The 22,570-nt window shown below is 35.9% G+C and overlaps 1 protein-coding gene across 7 annotated transcripts in view; it reads right to left on the bottom strand.

Moving 5' to 3' along the window:
• The window catches only part of TMEM117 (transmembrane protein 117), a 240,273-nt gene that overhangs the window by 66,685 nt on the left and 151,018 nt on the right, over positions 1 to 22,570 (bottom strand). For all 7 annotated transcript variants that reach the window (XR_012470220.1, XR_012470221.1, XR_012470222.1 and 4 more), the window contains one exon: positions 19,546 to 19,643. Coding sequence is in view for 4 of the 7 variants with exons in the window: in XM_074194875.1 (XP_074050976.1) it covers positions 19,546 to 19,643 (98 nt within the window). In the remaining 3 variants the exon portion in view is untranslated. The remainder of the gene's footprint in view (positions 1 to 19,545; positions 19,644 to 22,570) is intronic.

Genomic DNA, 22,570 nt, shown 5'->3' with positions numbered 1-22,570 from the left:
TAAAACATGGGAGCTGATGATATCAGCAAGGAAGTCGTATGGGAGAAGATAAAAAGAACCAGGGAACTCTGTAGGCTAGATAAAGCAAAGGAAACTGAGAAGTGGTCACATAGGTAGGAGGAAAGCAGAAAAGAGTAGTGTCATAAAAACTTAGAAAAAGATTATCAAGGAGATGAGGGTGATCAAGTGTTAAAGAGCAGAAGAGATAAAAAAATAAAAACTGAGCATTAGATTTGGCAATTTTGACAATTATTAGTAAAGAAATAAGAAGAGAATATGAGGGAATGATGTAGAAGCATCTATTGTAAATGGCTTCCTCAAGGAGCTTAACTGCAAAAGGGAAGAGAAATATAGGATAATAGACAAGTAGTGACTAGGCAAGAGACTGAAACCTCCAGCACTACTCCAGTGGGTAACCACATATAAGAATATAGTTCTTAAGGAATACCATTTTGCCTGGCTGACCAATGTTTCCAGCTATCAGAAGATGTATATACAATTGGATTTCAGCATCTACTGATATGTAACAGAATATACCCTAGGGCAGAGAGGTCAAATATGCTGTCTAGGTGAGCTTTCAAAGCTCCTATGCTTCCAAACCAGATTAAAATATAATAGAAAAATATTTTTAAAAAATAAATAAAAAAATATAATCTTTTGCTCATTTTTTAACTAAGTCAGTATATAGCCTGCAGAGATCAGTCTCTCCCTGATTTTGACACTATTATCATAGGGAATGGAAGGACTTGGCAAGACCTGGTGTGTTTAACAGGGTGAGAAAACCTTTGAGGGATGGGGCAGAGATCTTCAGTTTGATAAATTTGGGGGCTATAGTCCAGCAACTATCAAAATACTCAAGGCTCCAAAAGCATAGGACTTAAAAAGCACAGGACCCCTTTGGGGTCAGGACCAGTGGAGGATTTTTGCTGATTTCCATTGTATTCCATTGTTTGTAGGATATGCCATTGATCATCAAGAGACATCATATGCTAAATGACCAGTTTGGAGACTTTACAGGAACAACAGAGATTTGATGCAGTGTCAATATACATATTGGGATCCTCTACTGGGCACTTGATCCTCTAACTGAATAAAGAGGCAATTTCTTCCCAAATGGACTCCCTGTGACAGTGCCAATTGAAGAACCCATCTAACCCAAAATGCCTCTAATAAAATGGTACTCTCCTTTCTCAAGTCATAAAGCTTATCACTACTTTTCAATAGTTGCATGATTATGCACCTGAGTGCCCAAGTCAGGTGTTCAACCTTTAAGAAGTCATGTCTGTGATAATCAATGTCATCCTAGGAAGGAAAAGGATTCCACCTTTCTGTGGCTTCTGGGTTGTAATCTCAAGGAAATCATCTTGCTAAGAATTGATAAGAACTTTTAGGATATAGTTCTAGATAAGTTTCACTAAACTCCTTATTTTTTCTCCAATTCATATTTGTTTTTGCCTCAAGGTCCCTAACCCCTCAGAAGGCTCCTTATTTCTTAGAGAAGGAGCTCAGTTCTCCCTCCCTTAATTTTCTCAAAGAAAACCCCAGCAAAACTGTTCCTGGAACTTAATAGGTCCCTGCCTCTCTTGTCATAGCTTCATGATCACCTGAGACTGTAAAATGTCCCTTCTAGATGGAATTAGAACTCCTTGATCTTGGTGAAATTTTGAAGACCAGAAGTCAGCAAACCCTCTACTGCTGATCAGAGATCTTTCCAAATGGCATCTACATGGAATCAGAAAAGCTAAATAACACTTTATCCACTGTTGCAAGAGAATTAAACATTCTTTTATTGACTATTTTATATTATTTTTATATTTATGCATTTATATTATCATTTATTACTTTTAAACTGTTCAGTGACATGAGAGTGATTCATTTTCTTCCAAGATTGAACCTAAACTGAGTAATGATTTTAAGTATACTACAAATCCTCTGAAGCTGTGATTTTCTTTTGCATGGCAAACAATCTAATATATTGGAGCAAAATAAATAAGGATGGCTTTTTTGAAAAAGACATTTATTTTACACTGTCTCTGAGATTTAGTAATGAAATTTTCTTCTTCAAACTAACTTACATATTTAATATTTTTATTGTAAAGGCATTATGTATAGCAGTCAAGGGATAATGCCATATATATATATATATATATATATATATATATATATATATATATACAAGGGATTATGTATAACAATATAATACAAGGTAAGTATAGAAGATAGATGCAATGGAGAAAGAATGTTACAAGTGAGAGGTTTCCTCTTGACTTGGAGAAAAGAAAAAGAAAACTTCAAAGAAGAAGAAATATATAGCCTACAATATTAAAGCTTGATAGGATTTCAAGAGAAAGATAACATTGCAGATAATCACAGATCATAGGTACATAGGTGGGAATGTGCAAGATATGTATGATGGAAGGTAAGTGGTTAAATATGACAGAAGTCAAATCACATGTAGTTAGAAATATAATAACATGTACAATGAGAAAATATGGAGTAAACTGAATGCAGGAAAAAATAAACTGGAAAATATTTCTGGGCAAAGAAAGAACCTTTATTAAAGAAGCAAAGGTGGTGATCTTCAGTCCACCCAATATGGTCTGAGTCCACAAGATACAAAATTCACAATTCCTTGATAGATTACTTGATTTATATATGACTTAGCAAGATCGGAAAATAAATAGTTCATAACTCAATAAGTCTTCTTTTAAGGCCATGTCCTTAAAAGTGCCTTTTTACAAATTACATGGCTTTTTATAATCATTTTAAAGATTAATACACAGAAATTATTATTATGGACACATACTTAAGATACATAATGTTTGTCCTTCATTTTGAAGAAGACCATGACATTAGGGAGGTGATGCCATGACAAGCACGTGAATTGTATCTGAGTGAGGGGGAGGGCTGTGCTAAGTCACCAGCCTCACTTTCTCCTCCAGAACCATCTTGATTCAGTGACCTGAAAGGAATCTGGACATTGGAGGTAACCAAGGTTAAGTGACTTGTCCAAGGTCACACAGCTAGTTAGTGTTAAATGTCTGAGGTCACATTTGAACTCCTGTCCTCCTGACTCCAAGGCCAGTGCTCTATCCACTGTGCCATCTGGCTGCCCTAAACCTAGATATGGAGATGGATAGACAGACGCATAAAAGAATTGAAAGACACACGCAGACCTAGAAATGGATTGACAGACAAACATAGTTAGAAATACATAGAGATGGACAGTTAAAAACTTCTAGACATAGAGGGATGGATAGACAGACAGACACAGACCTAGAAATGGATCAACAGATACTAATATAGTTAGATTTAGCTGCAGATATACTGAGACACAGATATATAAATATAGAGATGGACGGATACAAACGTATAAATTAGGCATCCAGAGAGACGGATATCGACCCAGAAATAGAATATAGCAGATAAACAGAAATATAGCTATAGCTGTAGATGGACAGAGACATAGTGAAGCACAGATACACAGACGCCTGACAGACGCCCATGCAGACGTGTGGACCCACGTGCCAACGCCTCGTCAGACAAACCCGAGTGCTGCCTAGCCTTTTCCCGACTTTGAGAGGAGGTGCAAAGAGGGGACAGCGTGGGTGCAGGGGGTCCCCTGCGGTCCCCGGGACTCGGGTTAAAGGTGGTCGAGAAGGCTAAAAAAGGGGGCGGGGACGAGGAAAGGAGGAAGGGGCGAGTGGAGGAGCGAAAGGGTCTGGGCCAGAAGAGAGGCCACGGTCGGATGGAGACTAGCGCGGGGTAGTGGGTGTAGGGGGTCTCTCCGCCCCACCTGCCCAGTTCCCGCAGCGCCGGGATCATAGACGCCATCTCCGAGCCCCGGCCGCCGACCCCCACCAGTCAGCTCGGGTCCCCTCCCCTGCCTCAGGCCAGAACAGCACAAACCCAACTGGCCGTGCCTCGCAATTCTCTGCTAACTTTCTGTATCTTGTGTGACTTAAAGGAATGCTCTTTTTGTCACATCCCCGGGAAAGTGTTTTATGCCCCTCCTTGCCCTGACAGTGACTATGTCATTATACTGTATCTGATCAAAATCTTCCCTGTATCACATACCCTGTACCCCGTGCATTACATCAAGCCTATCATGCCCCAGACAGGGATGAAAGCCATAGGACCCCTAGAAGGAAGACTGAAGTACACTCAAAATGTAGTTCTTTCCTGGAACTCAGCCCACTTGGATAAATGAATTAAATTTATCTGGCCCTCATAACTTTGGGTCATTTGAGTCTGTGAATTCTTCACCTCTGATCAAACACACAGGTCATCCTTTTGGTACATTGGCCAGGAAGTAAGCATCAACTCTGACAGAAAACCTTATTCATGATAAGCCTGCACCTGCATTTTGGGGTTCTGTCTCTTGCACCTAGGAAGATGTCCTTTGGATGAGGGTTGTCTATTTGGGAACTTCTGCTGGGTACTAGCAGTAGCCAACTTCTCTCCCTCCCTAGGATACCAGTAGAGGTGAGATTCTACAGGTACAAGGTCTAGTCACATTGATATGCCTGCATTTTAAGAAATTCTACACCACTAATTTAGGCTGTAATGAAACAACTCTGGACAGAAAGAGATATTATAATCTTTTCTTTCTATATTAGAAACAAAATTGTAAGTTAGACAAATGTCTAAATCCTAAAAATCCTTTTCTTTTTCTTACAAGCAAACCCCTATAAGTAAGGAATGTACCTAGCAAATACCTATTAATCTTTTTAAAATGTTAAACTTCTCTATTCTTTATATTTATATTAATTCTAATTGGCTGTATAATCCTATCTAAACTAGTGTCTCCAATTTATCTCATCAGGCTCTCCTAGTTATTCCTCAAGGCCTTGAGTTAACAAAGACTCTGAAACTAACATCTCTAGTTAGGATCACAAAACTATAAATTCTTAAGATTAATCTAAAATTCTTAACTCCAGAACTGTGCAGGAACACAACTTTATGACATGCATTAAACCATTCCTTAGTCCCTCCTGGTGCCACACTAGTCCTAACTCCTTCCTACACAGGAGACAGGCTACACTCCCTTTAAAAGTTCTGCTCACCCTCTCCAAACAGCTGGTCTTAGCTATCCAGTCCAGCTGCAACTTGCAACTGTATTCCTCTTCTCTTTTCCACTTTCCCTTCTTTTAACTATCTTTTATGTTCATACTTGTAGCTATTTCCTTTGTTACTTAAGTTCACTACTTCTGTTAAGACTGACTTTCTTTACCTTGCTGCCTCCTTAAAGAACTTTGAATTAATTTGTAATTTTGTTTTGCCAGGGTTTGTGAATTAAAATTTATGGATTTTTTTTTTACTCCTCAGTCAGAGATAAACAAATCACCACCTATCCTTGCAAGCACCATCTCTCTGCTACAATGTGGTACACCAATCACACAAAGAGATTCCTTTTGGGGCCATCTCTTGTGAATCTGGAAAGGCCTGGGTCTTCCTGACTGCTTAAATTCTTTTTATCTGGCCTCAACATTATCTCAACAGAGGACCATGGAAAAATGATCTGTTTGGGGGTTGTTAACCTGCAGGTATTTATGTGATTGGCAAAATCTAAAACCTAGGCTGACACAGGATTTTTCAGCACTGTTAAAATGTCTTTGCCTGGGGGCGGCTAGGTGGCACCATGGATAGAGCACCGACCTTGGAGTCAGGAGTACCTGGGTTCAAATCTGACCTCAGACACTCAATAATTACCTAGCTGTGTGGCCTTGGGCAAGCCACTTAACCCCATTGCCTTGAATCTAAAAAAAAAAAAATCTCTGTCTACAGTTGCCGAATCTGAGTTATGACTCTCAGTGTCTACTGGCCAATACAGCTCCCCCTCCTCATTCCCTCCCTGGCTAGGAGAGCCATTTCTATCTTTCCATTGCCTTTCTTGGCTGATTTACTGTTTCACAATTAGAGAATAGTAGAGTCAGATTTCCCCTGACAATGTGAGCTACCAGGCATGACCCAGGTTTATTTCAAGAGAGGTGAATCTGTTTTCCAATTCTTTGTACAGATTTAGGTCAGGTCTCATGGACTATCTTTCTCTTAAGCTTTGCTCTGGCAGTTCACTGTACAACCTCTCTCTCCCTTCTCTCACTATGCAGGTTGCCCTGCTAAGCTGTTGCACCCTTTCTCCACCCCCTGACCCCTATGGATTTCTGGTGTAGGAGAATTCCACTTCTCCTTTCTCCCCTTGTTGCTTTTTCTCAGAAAAAAAAAAGTTGTTTCTATAGTCCCAAGGCTCAGTTTTAAGAGTTGGAAATTGCAGAGACTACAATCTAAAGTCTTGAAGAGAGATCAGGTTTTTATATTAACTACCTGCCCTTACTTTTCCCCCCACCAGTGAAACTTCAAAGGCTTCAGAATTGTTCTGGCTTTTAATCCTTCCTTGGCTCTTAAGTAAAAGAAAAAGTTAAAAGGCAATTGAGGTAATAGGGATATCTTATTTGGTATTTAAAGATCATGCAAATTAAAATTAAGCATTGATCAACATATAAATGTAACTGTTTGATACTGGGATGTGTACTTTGAAAATTGGAAATTTTGCTATAAATTAAGAGACACCTAAGTAATTTGAAAATGTTTTGTTGCTACTTTTGTGAATAAGTTTTGAAAGCCATTAAAGATTACTAAAAGGGTCAAAAAAATTTTTTTTAATTTTTTTTATTTATTTAAGACAATGGGGTTAAGTGACTTGCCCAAGGTCACAGGCAATTATTATTTGAACTCAGGTCCTCCTGAGCCTGGAGTCAGGTGCTCTATCCATTACACTATCTAGCTGCCCCTCAAAAACATCTTTAAAGGATTTCTGGTTCTTCTGTCTTTTAAGGAATATCTGAATTAGGACAAATCTAGAGAAAGAAATATGGTGTGAAGAGTAAAAAGGTCATGTAAGCTAAAAATTATTATATAAAAGGTCTCATTTCTCAAACATATAGAGTACTAAGTCAAATTTATAAAAATAAGAGCCATTCCAGAAGTGATAAATGATCAAATGACATGAACAGTTTTCAGTTAAGATTATCAATGCTACCTATAACCATATTTAAAAAACCTTACTATTAATTGGATAAATGCAAATTAAAAACAATTCTGAGGTACTACTTTACATCTAATAGATTGGCTAACAGGACAGAAAAGAAAGACAAATGTTGGAAGATGTAGAAAAAAATAAAACATTAATGTACTCTTGATGGAGTTGTGAACTGATTCAACCATAGAGCAATTTGGAACTATGCCCAAAGGGCTATAAAACCATTTCTACTAGTTCTATATTCTGAAAGAAATGAAAACCAAAACGGGAAAATCCCTATATTTACAAGGATATTTATAGCAGCTCTTTTCTTGTGACAAGGAATTGGAAATTAAGGGGGGGGGTATACCTGAACAAAATTATGGTATGAGATTATGATGGAATGCTATTCTTCTATAAGAAAAGAGCAGGATGCTCTCAGAAAAACTTGGAAAGATTTACATGAGCTATAGCAAAGTGAAATGTTAGAGTTTTCAGCAATACAGAGACTCAAGACAACTTTGAAGGATTTATATTTATATTTATATATATCCAGTCCCAGAGAAAGAGGTGATGGTGTCCAAATACAAATTGAATTGTACTTTTTTACTTTATTCTTCTTGAGGTTTGTTTTGGGGGAGAGGTTCTTACACAAAATTATTATTATGGCAATATTTTTCATGACTCTTCATCTATAATATATATTAAATTGCTTGCTTTCAAATTGTAGGGGTGGGAGAAAAGAAGAAAAAAGAATTTGAAATTCAGTTTTAAAAATAAATGTTAAAAATTGTTTTTAAATGAAACTGGTAAAAAACAAAATACTAAATAAATATTACTATATAACTGTAAAAGCAATTGATAAGTCATTCAGTCTGTTTAATATGTAATAAAATTACAAAAGGAAATACTGAATGAAATGAATACAGTCTTAAAAATGGTTGAACAGGCAGCTAGATGGCATAATGGATAGAGCACCAGCTCTGGAGTCAGGAGGACCTGAGTTCAATCTGGCCTCAGACACTTAATAATGACCTATCTGTGTGACCCAGGGTGAGTCACGTTTGTCTTGCAAAAATTAAACCAAAAAAGATTGAACAGCATGTTAAAGAAAAAGGAAAGATAATTAAAAAGTGCAAGCTTAGAGAGATGGGGGATGGCTTAGGGAAGGATGCTTTCTGCACAAGTGTAGCTTGGAGAATCACATTAGAAATAGTCAAATGATAGTTTGCTCTTTACTTAGGAAACAACATTCTGTTATCTCAACATTGTTTTTATATCCTAATCTCCTTTCCAGAATTCAGATAGTTCTTTTCTCTATCTGGGACATAATAGCTTTGACAAAATGTACAGGCTACAGGGTACATGATAAGGGAAAGTTTCTGATAAGATTCAGGACAGTGAAATAGTCTCTATTAACTCAAGGAGAAACACAGAAAAACAAGTTTTCCCAGAGATGTGACAAAAACGTAACATTTCTCTCAATTATACAAAAAGCAGAGATTCACATAGAGACAAGTTAACTATTTGCATTTAACCTAGTATTTCCTCTTCATCATTTCTACTCAAAACAGACATTTGCCATTGTCATGGAGTACTATTTTATTATCTATATTTCTCTATATTGCTGTTCTTCCCTTTTGCTATTGTGTTTTTTATATATGTGTGTGTGTGTGTGTGTGTGTGTGTGTGTGTATTAACAACTCCCAAAGGATGAACTCTGAACTGAGTGTATCATGGAAAAGACAGCATGGATGCAAGAGATCCATAAATATTTCTGGCTCTAAGTGGGGCTCCTGGATTTTCTCCTTGATATCCCCCCCCCTCACTTAATAATATTTCTCTTGATCCTTTTTCCAACTCTTTAATCCTCTTGTGAGATTTGTCTCCTGCTATATATTTGGCTACAGTTATATATCTCCAACTAGTAGCTGGACCTAGATACCACCCTCTACACATGGACCTCCTCAAATGGATCTGTTGGTCAGGTACAGCTCTATATCCCCTCTTCCAGCAGGAAGCAGTTATGGAAGATGAGACCTCTTCCCCAACCTGCAAATGAATTTGGGTCTGAACTGTTTGGGGGGGAAAATGAAGAAGAAGCAATACTTGGAAGAAAGCAAATAGTTAACCTGTCTCTATGCTGACTTTCTTCATTTTGTGTATCTTAAAAGGAATGTTATATTTCTATTTTTTGTACCTCTCCTTGAATTGTTAGATTATCTTACTATCTGATATATCTGATCAGAAACTTCCCCAAATCATGTACCCTGTATCCTGTACATTTTGTCAAAGCTATCATGCCTCAGATGGGGATCAGAAACATCTGGCAACCTGGAAGGGAGACTAAGGTCTAATTTCTCATTTCTAACACATTGTTGAGATAACATAATAGTGTTGCCTAAATAATATCCTTAACTATTTCTGACATGATTGCCTAAACCATCCTTGTAGAGAAGGCATCTTTCTCTAACTCCTTCCCAATCTCTCTCAGTTCACTCTTGCTTGGCATTCTTTTAAAAGTCTTCATTTAAGGGTCAGCTAGGTAGCACAGTGGATAGAGCAGTGGATAGGAGTCAGAACAACCTGAGTTCACATCCAGCCTCAGACACTTAATAATTACCTAGCTGTGTGACCTTGAGCAAGTCACTTGACTCCATTGCCTTTCAAGAACCTAAAAAAAGTCTTCACTTATCTCCTTCCTTTTCTTGTTCTTTCCTGGAACTAGGCCTACTAGAAGAAGTATTAAATAATCTGTCCTTCATAGCTCTGAGTCATTGAGTCTGTGAATACTTCACCTCAGCTTGAACCCTACTCCATCAATAGTCATGCTCTTAGGGTTAATTAAAACAGTAACTACATAATGGTTTCAGTTACACATTCTATATTCTCCATATAACTCATACAATTACTTCTTATCCTATTAAAATGATTGTGACTGATAAATGATTACAAAGTCAAGCACTTAAGGCATTGATTATTGATCATTCCTGTTACAATGCTAAGATAAGAAATTTGAACTTCATTTGGAAGGCAATAAAGAACCTTTTAAGCATTTTCAGTAGGAGAGTGTTGAAAGGGGCCAAGATGGCAGAGAGAAGACAGGCACAATTCTAAAGTCTCCTGATCTCTTCCCCATCTATCACATGAAACAAACCTCTTAAAAGAAATCCGAACCAGGAAACCCAGAAAGAAAAGCCAGGAGAGGAAAATCTACCTCAGCATTTGCCTCCCACAGCAGCCTTGGCTGAGTACTCGCAGGTGAGTCTGAGCTCCCAGGGAAGATCAGACAGACCAAAGCTGAATCAGAACCTGGAGTCTGAGGGCCCGAGAGCCCGAGAACCTGACCTGCTGAATCAGCAGTGGGGCTGGGCGAAGGGGGCTTGGGTCGCCGGGGAAGCAGAGGCACTGGTGTTGGGGCTGTCCCCCTGGAGCTTGGGGAAGGGGCTGCAGGGAGAGGTCTGGTGCAGGAGAGCTGTGGACACCATCCCTGGGCTCCTCTGGTCTGAGAAACTCTGAGCCCAAGCCTCCATTGCACTGAAGCCTCCTCCCAAATAAATGCAAATTATTTCTGCCTCAGGCCCAGGTGTGTGAGCAAAAGAACCAGCCCAGCTGAGGAATGACCTCAGGCCAGGGTAAAGCCCACCATTGATTGAAGGCAAAAGAATTCAATAGCTCCAATTCCCTCCCTCAAGCAAAGGGAGAAGGCCTTGCAATCAAGGTCACAGACACCCCAGAGAGGGCAACCAGCACCTCCTACTGGCCAGCCAGAGAAACTGCACTCAGTAAAGCCTTTAGAGATCCCAAGCCCAGGTGAACCAGCCCCACCCAACTCAAGGTCTTAGCATAATGAACAAAGGTCAGTGGAAAGGTGGATCCATAGAAAAATTCCTGGAAGGGAAAGATCCCAACTCAGAGAGACCTGGAACCCCTGAGGAGAATACAATCTGGTCTCCAGCACAGAAAGACTTCCTCCAGGAAAGAAGGAAGGAGCTTAAAAATTTGGGAGAGACAATTAATACCTTGCAACAAGAAAACAAAACCTGAGAAAGTACAATTGGACAAACACAAAAGGAGAATAAATCTCTCAGATAATCAATTGGACAATTACAAAATGAGAATAATTCTCTCAGATCCTCAAATGAGCAAATGCAAAAAGAAATTAATTCTCTCAAAACCTCAATTGGTCAAATGGAAAGCTCTTTCAAAAGTAGAATCGACCAATTGGAAAAGGTTAATGAAGAAAACTCCTCCCCCCAAAAAATAATGGAGTCTACAGAAACTAATGACTCCACGAGACAGCAAGAGTCAGTTAAACAAAATCAAAAAATAGAAAAAATAGAAGCAAATATGAAATACCTCATCAACAAAACCACTGACCTTGAGAATGGATCGAGAAGGGGAAACCTGAAAATTATAGGACTTCCTGAAAACATTGAAGAGAAAAAAAAGCCTGGACTTAATATTACAGGATCTAGTGATGGAAAACTGCCCTGACATCATGGAATCGGAGGGCAAAGTAGTTACTGAAAGAGTACATCGATCCCCACCAGAAAAAGATCCTAAAAGGAAAACACCAAGAAATGTTGTGGCCAAACTCCAGAACTATCAGATAAAAGAGAAAATCCTGCAAGCAGCCAGAAAAAAACAATTTAAATATCAAGGAGCCACAGTAAGGATCACGCAGGACCTGGCTGCATCAACTTTAAGGGACTGAAGGGCCTGGAACGAGATATTTCAAAGAGCATGGGAGCTTGGAATGCAGCCAAGAATCTACTTTCCTGCAAAGCTGAGCCTTCTCTTCCAGGGAAAAAAAGATGGACATTTAACGAAATGGAAGAATTCCAAAAATTTCTGATGAAAAGACCAGAGCTAAACAGAAAATTTGGATATCAAACAGGAGGTTCAAGAGACACATGAAAAGGTAAAAAAAAGGGGGGGCGGTAAAAGGAAAAAAATGCAATCCAGCAAGTTGAAACTGGCTATATCCCAGCATGGGGGGGGGGGGGGTAGAGACTCTCATAAATCCTGAGAATCCTGAGAAATGTAACTCTAACAGAGAGAATATACCTAGCCAGAAATGCTGGACATCCATGATCTATCCATGAGACTGATATCTAATGGGATGTAACTGGCTTTAACTCCACCGGGGAGAAAGACTCTAATAACTCTCAGGAATTTGGATTCTATTCAACAGAATATACTGAACTAGAAGGGTCAGACACTCAGAATTTTCTATGATTTAGATAGAATGATCTAAAAAAAATACACTACCTCCCTAAAAAGGGGGACAGGAAAGAGACGGGAGGAGGGAGGGGATTGAATGGGACAAATCTCATTACACTAAGAGGTACAAAAAAACCTATGGTAATAGAGGGGAAGAAGGGAGTAGAGGAGAAACACTTGAATCTTCTTCTCATCAGTAGGAGAGTGTCATAGACTATGCATAAGGAAAATTAACTTGGCCATGTGGTAAAGAATGCTTTGAGAAAGGAGTAAGATAAACTGCTAATTAAGAGATTATGTATTCTTTAGTGGAAGGAACACTGGTATTGGAGTGAGAAGACTGAGGTTGAAGTTTCTTAATAACTTTCTAGTAACTTTGAATAAGTTACTTGTTGGGTAATCCAGGCAAATTCTAAACCTAATGTTACTTTGCTTTTCCAACCATCATTGTGAACTGTCATTAATATCTTTCCTCTTCTTCTTGTCTAAATACCTTGAGAAAGCTATTTACCCCATATGCCACCATTTCCTTTCCTTACCTTGTATGCTGGCTTATGGCTTCATATGGTGGAAGAAGATAACACATAAAAATAGAGTCAGGTGAATAAATGGGATACTTGAGAGGTTTCTTTGGCTCTGAGGCAAATTCCCTAGAGTCGGAACCATAGCTGGGAGGGGGAATGAAGTATGGTCGGTCTGTGTGTATCCCCAATGAGAAGGTGCAAAAGGAACTCACAAAAAGGAAATGGGGTTGACATGAAGAAAGGTATTTCAAGGTGAGAATGTCCTAGACAATGAGGGAAGTTCTACAGAGAGAGAGCAATTGAGTCATGGTAGCAAAATCCTTAGACTCAGAAAAACAGCTGAGAGGAGAATGAAGAATGGCTAGAGAGCAAATCGTGATATACCCTAGTGTGGAAAGGAAGAAGGGGATAACTTTTCATTTCCCATTACTTTGGCATATATTTAGAAGAGTATACAAAAGAGTAGACAAACAAAAAAGTGGACATCAGACAAACCTCACTCTTATCTGTAGGGCTGTGCCAACACAAATGTTTAGTGTTGAAATACATCAAAGTCAATGGGAAAATGAAGGAAATGGTAAAGGAGAGAGATTAGGAGGGAAGGTCTCTTCCCATACTAGACAGGGTACAAGGAAAAAGAGTGTGTAGGATGCAGGGGGTTGACTCAAAAGGGAGAGGAAAAATAAACTAAGAAGAATCAGAAGAGGTGTCTTAGATTCTTATTGGATAAATTGAGAATGAATAATTTACATTGGGAATGAATAAACAAATCGTAGTGTACAAATATAATGTAAATTTAAAGTACTGTAAAAAATGACAAAAAAATTATTTCAGAAAATTTATGGTAGTATGAATTGGTGAAGAGTGATGAGAACAGAACCAAGAGAAAAATTTACATAGAGATAGCAATTTTATATCAAAAAAATTCAAAAAATTTTAAAAACTATGATCGATGCAATGCAGCTTCTGACAGAGATGATGGACACAAAATACTGAAAAACCTAATGAGATTTTTACTCTCATTTTGAAATGACCATCATGTATACTCTCACCTTCCCCATTTGTTTATTTGTTACAGTTTTTTCTAACTTTTTCTGGGTTTATAATTAAGGAATGGTGAATTGAGCAAAAGTGATGGGAAATAAGAAAGTCATTGAAATTGTAAGTTCAGAAGGAAGCAAAGATAAATAGGACAATTTTAAAAGTAAAATACAGAAATTAAAAATTTTTAGAAAAACAGTGAGTTGCAAAAAATTGAAATTCACAGTATCATATATGTGTTTGGAAATACCTTTTTGGGTGTTTAATTCTGAATAAAAAATAAATACAAAAAAGGAATAAAACTGACTATTGTCAAAACAAAAAAGAACCAACTAAATATTTTAACTCATATCTTCTTACATCTATGTAGCAATAAAATGATCATCCAGAAAGAGTATAATCAAGTACTTTTCATCTTTTTAACCCTATTTTGTAAAAGCATAATGGAGAAGGCTAGGATTTCACTATACATTTCACTCAGACTAATAATCCAAATGATGTTTTGCTTGATGTGTTGTATTATACTATTAATAACAAGGTGAAGTTTGAATATCAGATCAGAATTCACTTGCCTAATGTAGACATGACAAAGATGGAACTGTAACTGCATATTTAGTTAAGCAATGTAATTGCAAAATCTATTTTTCTTTGTTTTCTAAAATTTAGGTAATAAGAGTAGAAGGTGACAGAAAAAAGACAAGTACTCAACTGCAAATTTCTCTCCAAACAACTTTAAAATAAAGCTTCAAAATGAATTGTGGAGTCAGAGAACTAACAAAAGGATGGGTTAAAACAATTTTTCTGACTAAGACAACTTATAAAGTTGACAGAAAATATCTATCTCACTGGAGTATAGTCCAGGGTGGGCAGTGTCACCACAGACCACATAGTAGAAGCCAGCAGCAGCCCTTGGTTATGAGGAAATTGGGAAGGGAACCTAAATCCATAGTTGGGCTTCCAGAGCTCTCAACCCACAGATGATAAGGGAGTCAGACAACCAGTTGGAAAGAAATTTCAGGACACCTTTTTCTGGTACTGGGCCATTGCCCATTTTGTTTCTCTGTTGCAGTCATGGGGCAAGGAGAAAGAACACTAGTATACTAAAACATGGGGCCACAAGGTAAAAGGGCACTGCTTATAGTTTCAGAGCAGAAAAGACAATACTGCTAAAGAGAGCAGTGAGCATATCCTAGATCATATCACTTTGGAAGAACCAAAAATTTATAGACCTGGACCTAGCTATGAAAAAAAGTACCAAAAAACCTAAAGCTTTGTAAAATTTCCCCTATTCCCCTGGAGCAGAGCCAAACTTTAGTATAAAGTTAAGAATCAATAAATACAATTGAAAAAATGAGTAAACAACAAAAGAGGAACCTGACTGTGGAAAGTTACTTCCTACATAGAAAGTTATAAGTTATAAGTTATAAGAACTTCTTATAACTCCTAATAATGTTACAATTATTAGGGCAGTTAGAAAAAAATATATATAGACAGAGGTAATGGATGGTAGTTGGATATAAATAAAATAAAGAAGAGAGAAAGATAAATGACATTGCTGGGGGGATAACTAAAAAGAGAAAAGGGGTGAGAAAGAGGGATCCACAAGAAGAGAGAGGTAGAATGGTATAAATTATCTCACATAAAAGAGCATTTTTAATAAAAGGAGAAAAGGGAAAGGTAGCTGAAAATTCTTGATTTTTACTTTCATTTGAATTGGCTCAAAGAGAGAATAATATACAATAATACACAACTCAGTTGAGTATAGAAATCTATCTTACCCTATAAGGAAAAAGGAGGAGAAGGAAATAAGAAAAGAGAGGTGCTGATAGAAGGGAGAGCAGACTGGAGGAAGTGGTTGGTGGTCAGAAGCAAAACAATTTTGAGGAGGAATAGGGTGAGAGGAAAGAGAGAAAGATAAATGAGGAAAATAAACAGTAATCACAACTGCAGAAAATTTTTTACAGTAAATTCCTCTGATAAGGTTTTATTTCCCACATATATAGATAATTGAATCAAATTTATAAAGAAAAATAAGCCATTCCCCATTTGATGAATGGTCAAGCTATGAACAGGTAGTTTTCAGATGGAGAAATCAAAGCTATATAGTCAAAAACAGGTTCTAAATCATTATTGATTAGAGAAATGCAAACTGAACAACTCTGAGGTAGTATCTCACACTTAGTTGACTGGCTAATGTGACAAAAAAATGGAAAGTGACAAGTGTTGGATGGATGTAGGAAAAATGCAACATTAAAGCACTGTTGGTAAAATTGCAAACTGATTCAACCATTCTGAAGAGCAATTTGGAACTATGTCCAAAGGGCTATAAAATTGTACATAACCTTTGACCCAGCAATATCATTGAGTCCGCATACCAAAATGACGTGTTTTTTTAAAAAGGAAATATACCTGTAATGCACAAAATATTTATAGCAGCTCTTTTTTTATGGTAAAGAAATAAAAATGGAAATGCCCATCAAATTGGAAAATGGCTTAACAAGTTGTGGTATACTATTGTGATGGAATACTATTGTGCTATAAAAAAAGATGAGTGGACAGACTTCAGAAAAATCTGGAAAGACTTAAATGAATTGATGCAAAGTGAAGTGAACAGAATCAGGAGAAGAGTATACACAGTAACAACAATGTTATACAATGATCAGTGATGAATGACTTCACTATTCTCAGCAATGCAATGATCCAGGACTATTTTAAAGGCTTTATGATAAAAAATGCTCTCAGGGTAGCTAGGTGGTACAGTGGATAGAGCACCAGCCCTGGAGTCAGGAGTACCTGAGTTCAAATCCAACCTCAGACACTTAATAATTACATAGCCGTGTGGCCTCAGGCAAGCCACTTAACCCTATTGCTTTGAAAAATCTAAAAAATGCTCTCAACTCCAGAAAAAGAAAAAAATGAAATCTGAATTCAGATGAAATCAAACTTTTTAAACTTTATTGTCATGGAGTTTTTGTAGTCTATGTTTTCTTTCATAATATGATTAATATCAAAATGTTTTGCACAACCCTATATGCATAACCTGTATCAAACTGCTTGTCTTCTCAATGAAAGGGAAGAGAAAGGAGCACAGAATTCAAAATTTAAAAAAAAATAAATGCTAATTCTCTTTTATATGTAATTGTGAAAAAATGAAACATTAAGAAAAGGAAAATTTTAGTTAATGCATCATATATTTTAATGATATTTAATGATTTTCTTGCTAATACTTAAAGAAAATTTAAGTCCTGTACTTCCTTCAAAAACTTAAATGCTTTATTATTTGTTCCAGAAAAAAATAATAAACCTAGAATTTTTTAAATCATGAATAAAAACAAGTGGTTTATAGTGCGATTTGTTTTATCCTGGGGTGTCTTTCTGGAGGGGTTCTGTGTATTCTTTCAACGGTTATAATGTCTTCTTGTTCTAGTAGATTTGGACAATTTTCCCTAATAATTTCCTGCATGATGTTTTTCAGGTCCTTTTTTTTTATCTAGGCTTTCTGATAGTCCAATAATTCATAAATTATCTCTACTGGATCTATTTTCCAGGTTGTTTGTTTTTCCTAACAGGTACTTTACATTTTCTTCAATATTTTAGCCTTTTTATTGTTTATAGTCTCATAGATTCATTGTTTTCTATTTATTCAAGACTAATGTTAAAATAAAATGTCTTATTTTCTTCATTATCTTCTGTGTTTCCTTTTTAAAAGTGTTGAATTTTCTGATCAATTTTTCATAATTTTCCTGCATGGCTGTCATTTCATTTTTCCATTTTTCTTCTTCCTCACTACTTTGGTTTTTAAATTCTTTTTTAAGCTCTTCGATGACCTTTTGGATTTGAGTCCAATTCATAGACTCTTTTGAGACTTCCCGCCATGAATGCTTTTTCACTGATTTCTTCTTCCATCATAACATTATTATCTTTGTCTGTAAAATAGTTTTCTATAGTGAGTGCTCTTTTAGCTTTTTTGCTCATCTTTGTTGTTTTAGCTCTGCTCCTGGTATATACGGAAGATTTTTATGCTGGGGCTGGTATCTTGTTATTAGGCAAGATGTTGTTAATTCTCTTTTCAAATTTTTCTTCCATTTATTTCATTTCTTTTCCTAATGTTTTCTACCAAATTTATTTTATTTTTTCAATCTTTTATTTTTTGCTATTTAAAAAAAAATCTTTCTTTAGCTTTTCTAAGAATTCTTGTTCAGGTTTGTGCCCAATTTACTTTTTTTCTTTGAGATCTTGTTTGCATATATTTTTTAAATAGTTCTTAAGCTTTCCTCTCATCATAGAAGCTTTTTAATATCAAATTCTTTCATAGTTGCTTGCTCATATTTCCAGCCTATTTCTTGACTTTAGACATTATGTTAGAGTTGCACTCTGCTCACTGGGATCAGGGGAATGGGTATATTTGATCCGGTCTTTTGATTTTTGTGTCCTACTGCTTTCTTAGCTAGGTCTGAAGGTCTAAAAATTTTTCTGTCCTTTTAAGGTTCTGTGATCTGGGGAGAGATGTGGTCACTGTCGTCCTGGATTCTACTTTGGTCTTCAGTCAGATAGGGTCCCTGGTCCCTCTATCTCAACTCTTTTTTGCCTTGGGGCTATAACCCATACCCAAGTAGGTCCCCTGTTCCCTTGCAATTGCATTCTTCTCTGTCCTGAAACTACCCCAGAATAGAATACTGGATATTGAAATTGCCAAATGGTACTTGGTTACACACAAGTGCCTGCATACGGATAATCCATCATTTCTTTCTGACCAGGTGTTAAATTCTCCTAGTGTCTCTTTGTGATGAGCACTTCTGGCACCACTATTACTCTTGCTGCTTCTGCCATATCCAAGACCCACAATTGGCATTTCTTCTAACATTTCCCACACCCAACTCCCACAACTGTATCCAAAGACCTTTTTCCTATGATGTTCTGGGGCTAAAATAATAACTCATTGTGACTATTTTCCTACTTAGAATTGGGATTGTTGAGCTAAATTGTTTAGGAAGCTATATTGAAGAGCTTGATGAAAATGTTAACTTTACTCTGCCATCTTGGATTCACTCATAATTGTTTTTTTTTAATTTCCAAAACCTATTCACCTACATTATTGTAAGTATTTGTAGAAAGACAAACCCAGAAAGTCAGATAGACAGAGAGACAGACAGATAGATAAGCATTTATTAAATTCACACTATTTTCCAGACACTGAAATATAGTTAATAATATGTTAATAATATAAGCAAGCAAGCTATTTTCTCCCCTCAAGTAGCTTACATTCTAGTGAAGGAAGACAATACTGAAAAGAAAGTTAGAAGGGAATAGGGGTAAGGGGAAGGTAATCCTACAAGAGCAAAATATGCAATGAGCAGGAAGTAGTTTAGAGGCCTAAAATGTGATAAGACCTATCAAAGCTAAAGGATCCAGAGGCAGAATACAAGTTACTAATAAGGAGATGACAGTTTGAATAGAGGTAATATAGCCTGAGAGAGCTGGTATGGTAGGCTAGGTCTTAAGAAAATAAGACAAAAGGTTATGTATCAAAACCAAAGGACCCAGAGACAGGATAGAACTTATTCTGATGAAAATTAGTGCTCCTTATTAATATAACAGGGTTATGATTTAAATTGTTTTAATATGGCAGAACTTTAGGGTATTTCATTACCCTTAAAATACTTTCCAATAATAAAACATATAGCATATAAGTCTACAGGTCTCACAAAATGTATAGACAGAATAATAATCTCCTACCAGAATAAAATTATTCTGATATTTCCTTTTTTCCAGAAAGCTCTAGCTGATTTTCCCCAATCAGGATATGGTTTGTCCTGAAGCATCATATCGGTGACCTAAAGAAAAAAAAAACAAAATTATTCTGTATTGCAAAAAAACTGTTAAAATTAGACTGCATAAATGTAATTTACAATGGTGTAAATAAGATAAAATAATTTTCAATAATGTTTACTAATGTGAACAAGATAAAATATATTTTAAACATTTAGTATACTTTCAAGGATAAAATTAATATATTTCAATTTTAGTTTATATTAATTTACAGTTAGATTTAAGTGCACAGAACTATAGAACAAGCAATTATCCTGGTCTAATATATCTCCAATGTAAGGAAATTATTTTTTACCATTAATCAGTTTAATTAATCTAATCAATTAAGTCATTAATTAATCAATTACAATTTTCCTATTTCTCATATTACACATAGCTTAGACAGGAGTCTAGATCAACAGATATAGCTATCAGAAATCCACATATAGATCAATAATGAAATAACTATTAGGTTCTAGCATAATAACAATGATACCTAATATTTGAATATCATTTAAGAATTATAGAATCTTAGGAAAACAGATTAAAAGCTTGATGGGATCTTGGAAGTAATTTAATTCAAGTATCTCATTTTATAGATGAGGACCTAAGAACAAGATAGATTAAGTGGCTTACCCAATGTCACATAGGTATTAGTGATAGAATGGTAATTATCATATAGATTCTCAGGGTTCAAAAGAATTTAGAGCAATTCTTTTTTCCTGCTACAAAGCAATCAAAACTCCACTAGCTTTGTTTCCCTCATTGCAAAGGACTAGTGACCCAGTTCCATTTAACTACTTAACATAGAGTAGATTTTAGACAGTTATATTTAGATCAAAAATGTAGAAATACCAAACATGAATTTTCCACAGTCCTCTAGGGTATGTCCTTCCCTAGACCACCTTGGTCTCTAAGGGATCAAGTTCAAAACTGAGTTTAATTCCTAATAGCATTGGTCCCATCAAGTCCTTTTCTAGATGTCTGTAAAATTATGGCTTCTATTTAACTGGATTACTCAATTATCCCCTTTTTCTTCTCAAGATATTGATGCTAGGCTGGCTGCAATATCTGGTCTGGGTTCCAATTCTCAAATTGCTGGGGTTTGTTTATTTGATTGTTTATTTATTTTTCTAACCAAATCAGAGACCCAACTCTCTGCACCTATAATGGAAAAAAAAATAAATGAAAAGGCCAAGGGGAAAAAACCCATTAAAGTCATATGACCTCAAAGAAGAAGAAGAAGACCCTAAGACCCTTTTCCTTATTACATGGTCTTTCACTAGTCACCATAAGATAAAGCTTCACCAAACTTTCTCAGGCAAAAATATAGTAAAGATACAACTGAACCTGACTTAAATCAATTTTAAAAAGAGGAAGGTCAAAGTCATGTAATGAATACACAGATAGTTTACATGTTCCAGATTTTTTTCAAGATACTTTCCTCATATCATCAGGATTCTTTTAGAAGCCAACTCCCTAGCACCTTCTATGGAGAAAGGCTGCAACTGCCAGGCAAGTTGAAAGAGTCTCTATATGCACCAGATCCCTCCACCCCACCCCCTTACATTTATAAGGGAAGTCAGAACCTTTTATTCCTTTAGACAAAAAGAATATAACTTTTGTCATTGATTCATTGTAGGTAGAATTCACTAGGAGCAAAGTCTTGTGAGATTAAATACTGAACTTTTTTGATACTAGAAAAGTGAAAAGAAGGTGATTAGAGGAAAAAGTTGATTAGAGGGTGGATTAAAGAAAAATTCATCCAGTCCAGACATGGTATGTGAAAATTCTGACTGTGACCCATAATTTATGGTTGGGGGAAGAGAATAAGAAGAGTACATATTAATCATCTTCCACATATACCAGGACACTTAAAATTTCAGGTAGGAATCTCATTTGGAGACAATTTTTAAAATATTAAATATGTAAAAATGTATTCAAACACATATACATCCTTTTCCTTTGCATTATTATAAGATACAAAATTCAACCCCTATAATTTTATTAATAAATATAATTCCTTTATTTATCATTATAATTATTTTGGGTTTTGCTGCACTGCTCAGTCTTTTCTATTTTAAACTTTAATATTTTTCTTCTTGAATTTTCATTTTATATTTTTCTTTGTATATTCTGAATTAAATTTGACCCAATATTGGTTAATATTGAAAAATGTTATTACTTTATGTAAATAAGTATCTTCCCAAGATACCCAAGTATGGGTTCTTAATAATATTACTGTATGTAAAAATTATAATAAAAGTTTTGTATTTTACTGCATTTGACTTTTATTTTAACATTAGTTCCTTTTTATGTGCAATTTCATTTCTAATTGTATTTTATTTCCTTCTCTTTTACTGAAATTCCAATTTAAGTTTTCTTTTGTCATGAATTCTAGTTATTTTGGTTTTGTTTTTTCTTTTGGGTTATGATTTTTAGTATTGGCTTGCTTTCAAATTTTATCTTAACTTCATTGAGCTGAACCCTCAGTGCTATCTAATTGTTTATGAATATCCAATGCTTGTTATTTGATAACACTAATGGGAACACCATCAATTATGTATAAATGTACATATAAAGCATGCAAATATTATATAAATATTTGCATTTTATGTCAAATTATTTGATCAATCAATCAGTATATTGATTTTTACTGTATAGTCAAATATTCTCATTGACAAATAATGAGATACCTATAAAGCAGTGTTTAGAAATTAGTCTCATTAGGAGTGTTGATTTTCATAAGAATTAATAATACTTAGGGTAGAGGAAGCAGTTCAGAATGAGGATATTAAAAAAGCTTTGAAGGAAAATATAACAGAATTGGGAGTACAACCATGAGAAAGAAAAACTCTTAGAATGAATGAATGTTAGCTTATTGGTCTTATTGTGGTTTGACACACCATTCTAAGAGTCTGAGATGACCCTATCCATTAATTGATTAGGCAGG

This window comes from Macrotis lagotis, chromosome 7, assembly GCF_037893015.1.
Source record: "Macrotis lagotis isolate mMagLag1 chromosome 7, bilby.v1.9.chrom.fasta, whole genome shotgun sequence".
Lineage (NCBI taxonomy): Eukaryota > Metazoa > Chordata > Mammalia > Peramelemorphia > Peramelidae > Macrotis > Macrotis lagotis.
This window is presented reverse-complemented; position numbering and strand designations above follow the sequence as displayed.